The 14,949-nt window shown below is 34.5% G+C and overlaps 1 protein-coding gene across 4 annotated transcripts in view; it reads right to left on the bottom strand.

Annotated features, from left to right (window-relative positions):
• Nucleotides 1–241: 241 nt before the first annotated feature.
• EPHA7 (EPH receptor A7) overlaps nt 242–14,949 on the bottom strand; it is a 166,963-nt gene continuing 152,255 nt past the window's right edge. For all 4 annotated transcript variants that reach the window (XM_027603119.2, XM_035728635.1, XM_027603117.2 and 1 more), the window contains exons 13-17: nt 13,003–13,212; nt 12,144–12,293; nt 4,945–5,138; nt 3,780–3,935; nt 242–1,563 (exon numbers count right to left, since the gene is read on the bottom strand). In XM_027603119.2, the coding sequence (XP_027458920.1) occupies nt 1,449–1,563; nt 3,780–3,935; nt 4,945–5,138; nt 12,144–12,293; nt 13,003–13,212 (825 nt within the window). In that variant the 3' untranslated portion in view covers nt 242–1,448. The remainder of the gene's footprint in view (nt 1,564–3,779; nt 3,936–4,944; nt 5,139–12,143; nt 12,294–13,002; nt 13,213–14,949) is intronic.

Here is a 14,949-nt window from a genome sequence, read left to right as displayed (position 1 = left end):
GACCGATCCCTGGGATCTTTCTCTATTAAAATCATTATAAACAGCCCAATTCTCTTTGGAAGTACAACAGTTCAATTCTGGGGTAGTTCATGATTTTCGTAACTTTGAAAGCATTACTCACAATATGTATACATTCCTGAAATATCTATAAAGACACATTTAATTATTGCTTATGAAATTCTAACACAGTAATCAAATAATATGGTTTAATAAATAAAGCTTAAAAAAAAACAGATCCTTTAATAAGTCTTCTACATCAGCTTCACAAAATAAGACTTTTTAAAAACTGCAGTGGTGATATTCTGTGCAGCCGATTTGTTTTTGAAAGGTGAAAATGTGAACTGCCCCTTTTCTCCTGCTTCAGAGTTCTAATGTAAAACTTCTTTCTTTTTGCTTTTGGACTGCATTAAACAGAATAGGATATAAAATATATGTCAACTACTTCTCCTAAATTTCCTAATGTCTCAATATTGGAAAAAATCTTGATGTGCTCGGATTAAATTTTAGATAACACTGGATAGTTCTTGCTCTTAGAGACTTCCCTTCACCAACACTCTTTAGATGAAGTGCCTCAATTTTTTTATAGTCATAAACCTACAATTTGCGTTTTTTTAATTAAATTCTGTCTAGTAAAATCACTCTATAAACAATCTGTTAAAAGTGCCTTATAGTATTTATGGATCATTATTGCTTTTTTCATTGAAAAGATAGTGTGTTGTCTGATCTTTACAAAAAAATTTCTTTTTAAAAAATACCAGAGCTCTTGGCAACTTGCATTTTCTTGACTACTTGCCAATTAGCAAACGATATCAAAACAGCACTGATTAAACAAAATAAAATGGCACAAAAAGGATACCAATGTTCTGACAGAGATATATCTTCAATCATGCTATGTGTTTTTTTTTAATTTATTTTTTTTTAATTCTTTCGAAGGTACCCAGTGTAGTAATGTGTCATAGATTAACACTAAAAAGGTCCAAAGCTATAAACAACTTTCTAAAACAAAGTCCTTATGAAGAATAAACACAAATGATTTTAAAAAGGAATCGTCTGAAATCACATATTTAAGGAAAATATTTCATTGATTTTAACAATAAGATCATGATTTTATTTGACAAATATATTCTTTTTTAAATTCTTTATGTACATTTTAAAAAGTCTATAAGATAAAAAGGTTAGAGAGCTCAAGGTGTTTGGATGTTTTCAGGTAGTACTTTGTTTATTGTCACTGCTGTTTTCCTGGCCACCAGTGGTGGATCCTAAATTCCCTTTTTATATATTCTGGTGGCACTTAGGAGTTCAAGTCTATAGGTGCTTCTTAAATCTTCTCTTCACTGTAGGAAGGACCCAGGACATCAACTGTCTTCTAGCAGCATTCTTATGCATATACCGAAGGCCAGTACTGTTCTCTCGCAGTCCATAATCTCCTCATGAGGGAGAAATGCTTATCACACTTGGATGCCAGTTCCATGTAAATGTAGCATTTGTGCTCTCATAGTCTGAATGCTGCTCATGATTTTCTTCTGATGGCCAACCAGTGTGATCCCTAAACTCATCACATCTCTGAAAAAGACAAATGTATTTTGGTAGTTACTTTACAAAGGATTTATTTGGCACTCAACTGTCATCAGCTCTTTAATTAAAATCATCTGTTTATCTTAGGCAAATGGACCTTATCTTAGCGGTCTTGGGTATTATGATCATATTCCTGCAGTGGGTCAGACTAGCAAACTTCATCAGCGTGCTCCTTCCCAAGAACCTAACTGCTCAGGCTCTCAATTTGCCATAAGTTATTTTTAAAACTGATCTGAAATTTTGTATACGAAATTAGATTCAATTAACTGTAACTGAGAGTTTAGCTTATGTTTTGGAAGGTGTGTGATTGACTCATTTTTTTTTTTTAACCTGAAGAATGACCTCATAAAACAACTTTGGAAATTGCTGTGAACTGGAAGTGAAAGAAACTAAATTTTCCTTCCTGGCTCCTCACTGACTATGTGGTCTTAGGAAATCTACTTAGTATCTCCGAACATCAGCTTCTTTGGCTGCAACATACCTCTCAAAGTCTTAAAATTATTCTTTTTTTTTTTTTTTTTTTTTTTTTTTTTTTTTTTTTTTTAAAGATTTTATTTATTTATTGGACAGAGAGAGACAGCGAGAGCAGGAACACAAGCAGGGGGAGTGGGAGAGGGAGAAGCAGGCTTCCCGCTGAGCAGGGAGCCTGATGTGGGACTCGATCCCAGGACCCTGGGATCATGACCTGAGCCGAAGGCAGACGCTTAACGACTGAGCCACCCAGGCGCCCAGTCTTAAAATTATTCTTAAGGTAAGATCAGGAAATGTTATTTGAAAGGTATTCTTGAACCTAAGTGAAGTTTAAAATTTTTAATGGTTACAATAGGATACAGTACAAATATAAGCATCTTGGGTTCTAGTAAATCAAGAATCTTCGACCATCACCAAAAGATTTATACTGAGCTTCATTATTATGTGGTAATCCTGAGCATATTATTGGTTGCATACTCAACTCCGGTTTCAGTTTGATCATTTGACTACATTTTAGAAAAAAAAATCACTTTCTAAAATGTGCAATACTATGTTTAATAGCTTAAATGTGACATCAACTAACTGTGTCTGTGTATGCACTTTAACTTTTCCTAATAGCCAGGAAGATTGAGCTTAGGTATTTGCAAGAGGCCTAAAATACAGCAACAGTACCATAGCGTAGTATTTCATAATCGTGGTCTAATAAGACTTTGAGGATCCTCGTTTTTCAGGGAAGTAGATTGCTTTGGAGAGATGAGATATACTTATGCTAGCTCTCCCATGTGGTGACAGGAAGGAAACCAAACAAGATGGCATGCACACGCTTAACTTCACAGAGATGCCACCTCCTGATGTGCCAGGAGAGTGCTGGCCTTCTCAGCTGAAAAAATGTGAAACCCTTCGCACAACAGTACCTAAGCTGGATCTGCTAATAGAACCTTGAAAACTGTTTCCCATTTTCAAACACATTGACCCAGAGGAACTTCATAGCCCGTGAGAGGTATGTTGCAGCCAAAGAAGCTGATGTTCGGAGATACTAAGTGGATTTCCTAAGACCACATAGTCAGTGAGGGATCCGGGAAGGAAAATTTAGTTCTTTTCACTTCCAGTTCATGGCAATTTCCAAAGTTGTTTTATGAGGTCATTCTTCAGGTTAAAAAAAAAAAAAATGAGTCAATCATACACCTTCCAAAACATAAGCTAAACTCTTAGTTATAGTTAATTGAATTAAGCTGCCTTGGACCTCTTCAGAAAGGTGGATGTCATAGTGGATGTCATAACGCATTTGGCATTGGGTATGAAGCTTTGAATTTTTCATGTCATACAAACATGGGGAAAGAAATCCTCCTTTGCAATGGAGAGAATTTCTTTAATGAATAGGCACCTAAATGATACAGGGTTAAAGAAAGAAGAAGGTTCATGGTGTGGTGTTTAGTACACTGGCTATGAGCTACCACTTACTAGTTGAAGTCAGTTTTGGGAAAATACATTCTTTGAGCCTGTGCTTGTTGTGTATAAAACTGCTGACTTAAAACGATTGCTGTGAGAGTTTAAAAATTTACTGTAAGTTCAAAGGTCTATTTAGCACAAACACCTGGCACATAGTAGGCACTTACTAAAGAGATGCTTTTCTCTCTAATTCTGTGGTTTACTTCTCTTTAATATATGGCAGATATAAAGCTTGGATTGTACATAACATAGGCTTAAATAGGATTTCGAGAGTTTCAACTTACTCAATAGTCATCCTGGCCACTGATTCAAGGGAGTTGTAGCCAGCTGCTGTGAAGTTATCTTTATACCTTTCCATCTTAATAGCTTGTAGCCATTCTCCAACTGAACAGAAGGTAGTGAAGTCAGGAGTGTTTTGATCCAAAAGAGGACTTATTGGCCTAGATACAAATGAAACAGAAAAGCAATTTTTTTTCATGAACTATGAAAGAAAGGATGTCTTGGCCATACAAAAATAAAGGGTATAAAGAATAAAATGACATATTCTAATGGGTGTTACAGTAACAGATAAACAGACAAATCAATACAAATCTAAGGTAGCCAGGTAACTACAAACTCCAAAATTTACACTGTATTTAGATTTGACGACCACCAGATGTGTCTTCCCACACATTTTTAAAAAGTACAGCCAACAGTATTTGTGATCAGTCCACATTTATTTGTTCATTTGCTTCACCAAAAGCAGCTGGGATAAAGGAAGCACATTTAACTGTGGACTAACTTGTTCCGACTATGTGGTGCTGTCGAGAATGCTGTGCCCTTCGCCGTACTGACTGCATCCTGGCTAGCGCCTAGTGAGCTCCTCCGCCAGGGCGCAAGGAGCACCAGGTGTACCCGGCCGCTGGAGCGGAAGGATTTCTAGTAAGCCTCACAACAGGGCAAAGCCACGTGCAGAGAATGGATGGAGTGTTTTGGACTCCTTTTAATGGATAATCCTCTTTCATCACATACTGAGCTACCGTCATAACTTAACTTCACAGAGTCATTTTACTAAATGACTCAAAGCAAAGAAAATACGGCATGCAAAAATAATAAAGTGATAAAGTAATATAGTGATAAAGACGCACATAACAATAGTACTGACTTGAAAATGTGAAATGCCACCTAATCACTAAATTCCAGTTTGGAAAGTCTTCTAAAAATGACAGCCAGTCATAGCTGCCATAACTTTTAAGAAAACCAAAAGACAATAATAACATGTCTCGTTTAAACACTAATTTACTTAAGGTAAGCCACCTGAAAACAAAACTTCTGTGAACACAATAAATTTCACACTGGTTTATAGTTTAACACAAATGTCAACTTGCCATTGGGTTAGGACCGAGGAGATAAATGGCTCAAGTGAGTATTTGAATGTCCCCCAGATTCCATTCCCTTAGTATTTCTTACCTACTACAAGTTCCCAGGGGCGTTTTCAGACTATTTGGGTTTCGAATCATTTTGTCTAGAATTCCAACTATCTGTTCAAACTTTGGCCTTTCCGCACGTTCCTTTTGCCAACAATCCAGCATCAACTGATGAAGACCAGCCGGGCAGTCCATGGGTGCTGGTAAACGATAACCTTCTTCTATTGCTTTTATAACCTAATAGCCAGAGGGACATTAAAAATATTACTGATTGAGGTTCAATTATAATAATATGCATTGTCTAGTAGGCAAAGTGATTTATCTAGGTAAGAGAGAAGCGCCCTTTGAAGCTTTGCAAAAGACTTGCTTATTGTTTTCCCGAACACCCATGAACATTCAATGTGTTATTAAGGGGTGCATGAAGAGCACAATATCATGACAATTCCTAGTTGATTCAGTAATTAGGAGCAGCGATTAAGGTCACCTGGGGTGCAATAGATGGAAAAACTTTCAAGTCATCCCAGAGGTTTTGAAAAAGGAATATGTTATGAAACCATTTTACTTGCATATGGCTGTACATCTACATATTTGTCTAGGGATGTATAAATTCTACTGGTTGTTAAGAGGAAGGTCTGAGTTACCCAGAACTGCCCCCACCCAAGTTTCACTTTTTGCGGGGCTCAAATGACACTTTCCAACAAGATCTCAAAATATGTGAATGTGCTATGATAGGAAATATTACCAAGCACACTATTATTTTAAATAATATGGAGCCTAACTACTTAGGAAATGTATAGGATTATAATATATAGTGGTGTGCTGGAACGAGTAGTATACAGGAAAGTGACTGTACTACTTTCCAACTCCAAGTTTAGTGACCTCACACTGGCCGACTGAAATCAGCCTTGATGCCAGCTACTATATTCATCCCAATAGGCAACTTTTTACATTTCGATGTGCTATTCTTGAATGTCAACAGGCATCTTAGGGATATGTTTCCCTACAAATATTAAGTTAATCAACATTTCTTAAAGCCAACTTTTTGCCTACATTTGGCTTTATTTTCTTCAAAAATTCAAGGTTACCTCTGTTTTTTTCAGTCTTTTTTTTTTTTTTTACATTTCTACTGCCATTTTATGTCAGTCAGTATCAAAGAGGATTTGTTAATCCCCCTGATGTTAATGTTTTACAAGTCCTTATTTGTGTTGCTTACCATCTTAATTATATTTCCTGTGCTTCTCCGATTTGTAGCAATTTCTGGTTTTTAAGATCTATTTTTGCTTTCCATATAAATAAAAAGAAACAAGTCTGAGTAAGTAGCTTTCAGACTACAGAAGGGGCCACGGAAAAGGTTACACCCGGAAATTGGGGAAGGTTAGAAATTAGGGCTTTCCCACTCAGAGTGCTGGTTCAAGTTTTAGCAGCACATCACTTTCTATTTATATCTAATAGCAGCCTGAGACACTGCATCAATAACTTTGCATGTTCATGAAAAATAAGTCTCCAAAGACATGGGTACATGGCAATCAAAAAAGTCTGAAAGCTACTTACTCAGACTTGTTTCTTTTTATTTATATGGAAAGCAAAAATAGATCTTAAAAACCAGAAATTGCTACAAATCGGAGAAGCACAGGAAAATAATTAAGATGGCAAGCAACACAAACAAGGACTTGTAAAACATTAACATCAGGGGGATTAACAAAGCCTTTTTGATACTGACTGACATAAAATGGCAGTAGAAATGTAAAAAAAAAGACTGGAAAAAAACAGAGGTGACCTTGAATTTTTGAAGAAAATAAAGCCAAATGTAGGCAAAAAGTGGGCTTTAAGAAATGTTGATTAACTTAATATTTGTAGGGAAACATATCCCTAAGATGCCTGTTGACATTCAAGAATAGCACATCGAAATGTAAAAAGTTGCCTATTGGGATGAATATAGTAGCTGGCATCAACAATTTTTACAGAAAATTCTTCATATAAGAAAAATCTACATATGCAAATTGATAAAATTTAAAAGGTAAATAGATTAACTTAATTATAGTAAATTTTGAAAAGTACTGTAAGATAAAATCCTCAGCTGAAAATTTACCCCTGATTACTACATTGTACATCCTACACATCAGTTTACTTGTACTTTGGAAAGCTAGGTTAAGTTATTTAAACAGTGGCTTAAGTTGTGAATAAATAAATCGACAACTTCTAAAAATTTATATATTCAAAATGACCAATAATAAACAATCGGGAGGCATTTTTTTTAACTGGGAAAAGAGTGGCATTCTTTATATTTGAGGTTGCTTGTATTTGAACATAAGCAGTATCTTTCTGATTTGACAGGACTCTCCACTCCCATCCTCATAACATCAGTGCAGTCCTTATTTTAAACCACCTTCTAACTAATGTCCCTGCTTGTAGTTTGTCTTCAGATGTCCAGAAAGGAACAGTGCACATAGAGTGATCTTTCCATTTTTCTTGCCCTGTAAATAATCTTGAAAAATGCAAATCTAGGGGTGCCTGGATGGCTCAATCAGTGGAGCATGAGACTCTTGATCTCGGGGTTATAAATTCGAGACCCACGTTGGGTGTAGCGATTACTTAAAAATTAAAATAAAAATATAAAATGTCAATCTAAATCTTATCATGATCCTCCTGACATTAATACTCTTCAGCAGCTCTCCAAGCCTTCATAAAAACATTTAGAATTCTTCATCACTGAACACAATATATTCTTAAGTCTTTGTGCCAATGAACATAGTACCATTAAAAGATCTTACAGGAATGAGTTAATGAACCCTCTGCGGTTTGTCCTATTGCATTATAGGAATTTCATGATTCTTATGATTACAGCAGGGAAACATTTACCTCAGCACAAAATTAAACTTCTGGCTTTCAAAGATACAGTGGGTTTACAATTTTTTTAAGGAAGAGCAGCTAAGGACAGCATTTAAAATAAGAGACTCTCTGGATTGGGAATGGAATTTGGGACCCTAAATTTCCCATTAGGAATCATGCACCTACCTCTAGGAGCACTAGAGAGAATTGCGGGGAACCTTCAGCTTCTATAGAGCACAGGTCAGCATAATCCAAGGCATACATACCCTCTGAGGGTAAACCTGCCGATGGGGGATGATTCAGGCACAAACTGAATCTAGATAGTTTTTATTTGGTTAGCTGCATTTTATTTCCAATTGGGAATGTAAAAAGTACTTTCTGCAAATAGTTATACATTCTTGGAAACAACAAGGCACACAGGTAAAACGATTGAACCTACACTTCTTAGAGCATTATGTAATTATTCACAAAATTCATTTAAGACAACTTCTTCGAAACTACCAGAAACCCCTTGGACAGGGATCTGCCCATCCAGATCTAGCCTTAATATTCTAATAAAAGTGAAAGAAAACAGAAAAACGTTAAGCAATTTCTAATTCTAGATAGGTCCCAGATTAATAGGAAGTGATTTTGGTAAATGACATTTATAGAGGAGGCACTTCTTTGGTATATACTGTAAAGAAATACTTAGAAATAAAAACAAGAGTTGCTTGCTGCAGTGTTTGAGTATTATTATAGTATGATCATTGTAATTAAAAGAAAAAGAAATACAGAAAGACCCCATGATAATGGGCCTGTAATAACTCAAAATGGGATCTAACATGATTGACTTCTGCTCTTTGCTTATGCTCATTTCCATTCTATTAACCTCACAATAATATATAACCCACATTTTATGCAATTAAATATTTTGGACCACATATATGGGATTATGGCAAAGTTTTACCCCCCCCAAAAAAATCACAATTTTGTTTCTATCATAATATAAAAAATACAAAGTCATAAACCAGTGGTGGCTTTTAAAAGGGGGAAAAAAAAACCAGGGCTCACAATTTAACTGAGGTTAAATTTAGTTAAAGTGTATTATATTTTTGAAGCTCTTAAAATGTCCTTTAGTGAACCATTTTAATAACTTAACTTTATGGAAATTTGTTTTTATCATCCTTATGACTACCTGCCAGTTAAACTAACAATTTATTGGTCTAGCTTAAAGTGAGAAGAAATGACTTTGTTGAGCACTATAAATAGAAAAAATATAATCTATATAAAGAATTTCAAAATTTCAAAATTTGAGGGTAAAAGTTTTATTTGACCTAATTAAGACACATTTAATTAAAAATAGCTACTGTGAATGCTGAGTATTTTCAATTTCTGTAATATTTATTATGTTTGACTGAATTTACATACATAAAGATTTTTCTTTGAAAGGCCATTACAGAAAGAGCCAAACATCTGCAGATTTTTAAGAAAAAAAAAAAAAAAAAGAAGAAAGAAAATTAGAAATTTATTGGGAAGCTCACCCTCAATTTTAATAGCAAATAACTAAATTCTAACTGCTCCCCATTGCAGTGAAAATTCAAGAAAGTTATACGTACATGAAAATACATCAAGAATCCGTTCAAGTGTTAATCAAGCGATAACCTGTTTGGATGTGGGTATCATCAGACACATGCATACTATCTTTTCCCAAGTTTTTCTGGCTCACTGCCCTGCCTAGGATGCAAATGAAGCCTTCTGGAAACTATCTACCTCACTGACTTCTATAATACACTTGGTCTGTTCAGAGTGATCACAGAAACCTCCCTTTATTCAGCATCAGCCTGGAATTTTGTGGACTTGCTTATCAAGATAACCATCAATTTACACGTTTCTCACGGTGTCTTAAGAAAGTCTTAAAATCCAAGGCACTTGAAATGTGAAGGCTTTCTAAAATCCCTGACAAATTCCTAGCAAATAAATCTGATCAACATAAAGTTAATTAATTCACTTAATAAATCAATCTAAACTAATTAAAAAATAATAATATCTGGTTAGATCTGTTGAAAGCAAACTTCCCAGAAAACACAATCTATTCGCACACGCACAAGATTTCCATATGCATCGGAGGTTGTCAGAAACTCTTAAGTCTCTCCATGAATTCCTACCAGAGACTTCAAGTAAAGAAGCTTTTATCTAGAGAATTTCTTGCCAGAATGAAATTCATTATTTTGAATTACTCATTTTTTTCACCATTTGCATTTTGAAACTTAAACATGTAATTGCTCAAATAGCACTTTAACGACGTAAGTATAAAATAATAAGTATTATCCTATAAGAAGAATATTAATATAAATTTCACCATAAAAACAACTGTGTAGGTAATCTCTTTCCATTATAGAAAATTGTGTCTGAATTTATAATACAAACCTTCAAAATTACAAAAAAGAAGAAAGATAGTGCTAAACATTCTAGGTCAGAAGTAAACGTCCTTGTAGACATAATTTCATTTGATCAGTAAAAATATTTATTAATTCTTGATATGCTAATTATATATTTTTGACATTTCACTTTCAGGAAAAACAATATTTAAGGAATTCTAAAAATTAAAATTGAAGACGTTTTTTCTTCTTAACCATTTCTATTACTTGTTTTTTGGAAGTTCAGTGAACATTGAATTTAAGTCATCTTATATTCCTGTCATTCCCTTTATGTTTGAATCTAGTACAGAAGGAAGGTGTCAAAAGAAATGAAACTCTAGTGAGTGTCTAGGGAATGTAAATATTTCTCTTTCTCTGCCCCAAGGATTTGTTTGCCCACATTTTGACGGTCCATGGAATCCTTGACACTGAGTCCTGTCAAATATTAACAACTTTGCCTCTGCCAAACGGATGCATCATTTAGACTTTTATCTTTGAAAAACAAAAACCGAAAACAAAAAAACAAAAGAGTTTCATGTCCCCTCTCAGTTCAAAGCACCAAAACATTTAGATGACTTAAAAGCTCCACCTCTTCAGGTTCTGAGCTTTTCAACTAATTCAGAAACTTGTTCAACCTTACCAAACAAACCATCTGACTTTAGTTGTCAAAAAATAACTATTTACAAGTTTTAGGAATTTGATACGGTAAAATCTAAAAATAAACCTCAAATACTGATTTTATATAACAATGTTTGTGACCTCTTTTTTAAAAATAACTCAATTTTTAACTTTAGTCAGCTTCTATTGCTGTCCATAGTTTATAATACTTCAAGAATTCACTATGCCAGTTTCCTGGTCACATTCTTTTAAATGGCAATACTGACTTTCCTCAAGCACCACTTACTTCTTTACTCGTCAAGAACATGCATTTGTACCATTTCCAAACTCCTTCATAAAGCCTTTCATCAATTTGCCCCAACTTAATCTGCATATCAAATCACTACCAATGTGAACATCTCTGTTTTAGGATAGGGAGTCTATTTGGTTTGTCTCTACACACTTTGCTAAGCTTTTGCTTCTGGACTGTTCAACGTGTCCCCTTGGAAAATTTTCTTATTAGTTATGAACCAAAATCTTCTCAGATTTCCAGTTCAAATCCAGGGTACCTTCCTAGGTTTTACACTTGCTCTACTTTTATCTAAATTTCACTCACATTTTCAGTAAGTTGAACTGTATGAATCTGCCAGTATTTGAAAGTTTCTGACCTACACGAATGCCAATTTCATAAAATTCAACCTAACAGAGGCAAATATTCACTTGCACTTATGCTATATTATTTCATAAATGGTCTCTTGGGGTGTGAGATGTATGCTCCCAAGAACTACCCTCAACTTCTTTTCTCAAAGGTTAATAGCATGTCTTATGCCTTAGTGTGTATCAAGATGCATATTTAATTAAGTGCTAATTTTTTAGGAGTTTCCAAACGTACTCCCATTGTGATTACATTCTAAAATATCACTATGAAACCCTTACCAATACTGATCATAACATCTAGTTTGTCTCATGAAATTAAAATTCAATCAAATCAACCAACAATAGATAATTTAAACCCAGGACATTAAAAGAAAAAGAAAGATAAGCTTCGAAGACAAAATAAAGCACAGCCTTCCTTCCCCTCCTCTCTGCAAATGATTCTTTAACTCATGTGACTTTCCCACTACAGCGGTGCAAGCACAGCATCATTGCATCATTATCTTTACTAGGAGGACATACCTTTTGAATGCTTCTATTACATCGAGAGGATTTAAGAGAAAAAGAAGAAAAAGCAGTTCTTCAAAATGAAATTAATTGAACCACTAATTTATGGTAATTTTTGTGGGAATAACTGTGAAAACTCAGCAATCATATTTTTCTAATTCTATAAAAGTTTCTTCTTATGAGCCATTACCTACATGTTCCAATAACAATGGGTATTAATATATGAAATCCCTTTTTGTTTAACTAGCGTAACACCTACATCTTGATTTGACATGTCCCAATAAGGTCTTTCTCCATAAGACATAACTTCCCACATGACTATTCCGTAGCTCCATACATCACTGGCTGATGTAAATTTCCGGTATTGGATGGCTTCAGGTGCTGTCCACCTTACTGGAATTTTTCCACCCTGTTATAAAAAGAAATTGGAATTTTAAATATGCATAATAACTTCTAAATCATTTATAGCAGAACTATAAAGCTACCGTTAAACACTTGTATATTTGGTTAGCAATTCAGCAGTATCCATCTATCCATCTTGAATCTAAGTGTATTTAAACCTACTAATCTGTTTTTAAAATGCCATTACAAGTTTTCATTTTTAAGGCAACTCAATTTAACGGGCCTTTAGGTGGTCTTAGGGCAAGAGTCTAGCCAAAAGACAATGACAAATTAGGCAACATAACTATGAAAATAGAATGAAATATGGGGAATTTAACTAAATCCTCATATATTTTCCTTTTTTTCCAATCTCACAAAAGTTGTAAGAATTAGCATAGTTAATATTCTTTTAAAATCTTTATTTAAAATGGGATTATATTTCTCTGCTACAATTATGAGAGCTTGCAACGAGATGTTATTGTATAAAACTGTATATAATGTATATGAACACCCTGATATAAGACAAGCATGTTGCCGTTTTTATCTTACTTCTTCTCTTAGTCTATACGTAGAGTGGAAAAGCAGCAATGATTCTTCTAAAAGGAAAAAAAACAGCAACAACAAAAATCTGAGATCAATTTCCCTCTTTTCTACTGTTTAGTTTCATATTAAGTCCTGCTTTCTTGGTAGGAAAACCTTAGGAAGACAAAGAGTTGCGGTAAGAGACTTTTTCTTACAGTTGTCGTATAGACAGCTTCTGGATCATCCTCTATAACCCGGGACAGGCCAAAATCTGACACTTTACAAACAAGATTGCTGTTGACAAGAATATTGCGAGCTGCAAGGTCCCTGTGAACGTATCCCATGTCAGCCAAATATCTCATTCCAGCAGCAATTCCTCTCAGCATTCCTACTAACTGAATGACGGTAAATTGCCCATCGTGTTTCTACAGGAAGACAAGAATAAAAGTCCTTTACTGTACTTTCAAAGGGGAAAAAATTGCCATGAAAACTCTCTGCACACTAGTCATTTACCATAGTATAATAGGAATTATTAACTAATTTTCTATATAATACAGACATTTGTGAAAAACAAAACAGATGCTGATTCAACTGACCTTCAAATAATACAAAACAGAGTTTTGGTAATCATTTAGTGATTTAGATTGATATGTTACTCGTATTGATTAAAAATAGTGTCAGGTTATGCAGATCCAAAAGTATACACTGATTTTTGAGTCAAAGTTAGGGAATGGAATATCTGAAAATATTATCCCTGACAGATCCAAAAGTATACACTGATTTTTGAGTCAGAGTTAGGGAATGGAATGTCTGAAAATATTATCCCTGACAACTATGTGTTTTTTTCCACCTGCTAAAAATTATATAAATAATCTACAAGTATATAAAGGGATGAAGACACATATATTAAGATTTTTTTTCTCCAAATGATAAAAAAGGGAAAGGAGAAAGTTTTTGATTGAAGATGAAGAAAAACTAAGAAGTAGAAAATGGTTATCCTGGCTGACTTTGTTCTCATTTTGTATTTTTCCTTGTTTTGCTGTTGGTGGGAACATTACTTGCAAAAAAGATTCTCTAAAACAGATGCACTAGCAAATGGGATCGAGAGCTCTTTGCAACCAGATTGGCCACCATCTATTTCTAAGCCATTTTTTTTTTATGATTTTATTTATTTATGTGACAGAGAAAGAGAGCACAAGTAGGCAGAGTGGCAGGCAGAGGGAGAGGGAGAAGCTGGCTCCCCGATGAGCAGAGAGCCCGATGTGGGGCTGGATCCCAGGACCCTGGGATCATGACCCGAGCCGAAGGCCGATGCTTAACCGACTGAGCCACCCAGAAACTCCTCCAAGCCATTTTTAATTCACAGATTTCTCCAACTGAATTGTAAATATGTTGCATGATGATATTGGTTGGAGTTGATAAACTTGCTAGATGATGCTTTATTCCAAAGAATTGATAGTTATGCATATCATAAAGATACAGAAATAAAAATTTCTCTAAATCTTCTGATTGTTTATAATTTAAGTTGAATGTATCATTCCAGATTACATATGATAAAACCGCATGTTCTCTTATTCGTTAGACTATTTTCTCCTGGCCATTTGGAAAAATGTTAACATGTGTTTATAGTCTTAGGTGAAAAGTCTCAGAGCAAAAATATGTATGTTTACATATTTAGAATTTATTACAAAAATAATCACATATTATTAATTTGCAAAATGTTAGTAATTCTATCTTTTACGTTCAGTGTTCACATAGAATATGACAGAAATGGTTCCACAGAGCAGAATTGGGATCGTCATGCTGATATTGAATGGTTATCTCACTTTGTAGTCTTCTCTGTATTACCTCTTTGTACTGAAAAAGTAAAATGTTACTCTACAACATGTATTCAGATTAAAGGGCTTCTGGTAGGTATCCTCTGTGCTTGAGAGACTGTATTAATGAGTACTATTGTTTAAATCACAATGTATCACTTACGTGCTCAAAAGGATTCTAGTTCAATCCAGAGTAGGACTCTGATCTTTAATCTAATCTGCCTTTTTAAAGGCAATTTTCTGATTTGTTAAAGTTTATAACGCTTACATTTTATACTGTAAAAAAATCAAATAATTATACTGGTAGTATGAATAGTATATTTAGAACGAGAGGATAATTTTGTT

The sequence above is a fragment of the Zalophus californianus genome, chromosome 7 (genome assembly GCF_009762305.2).
Source record: "Zalophus californianus isolate mZalCal1 chromosome 7, mZalCal1.pri.v2, whole genome shotgun sequence".
Lineage (NCBI taxonomy): Eukaryota > Metazoa > Chordata > Mammalia > Carnivora > Otariidae > Zalophus > Zalophus californianus.
This window is presented reverse-complemented; position numbering and strand designations above follow the sequence as displayed.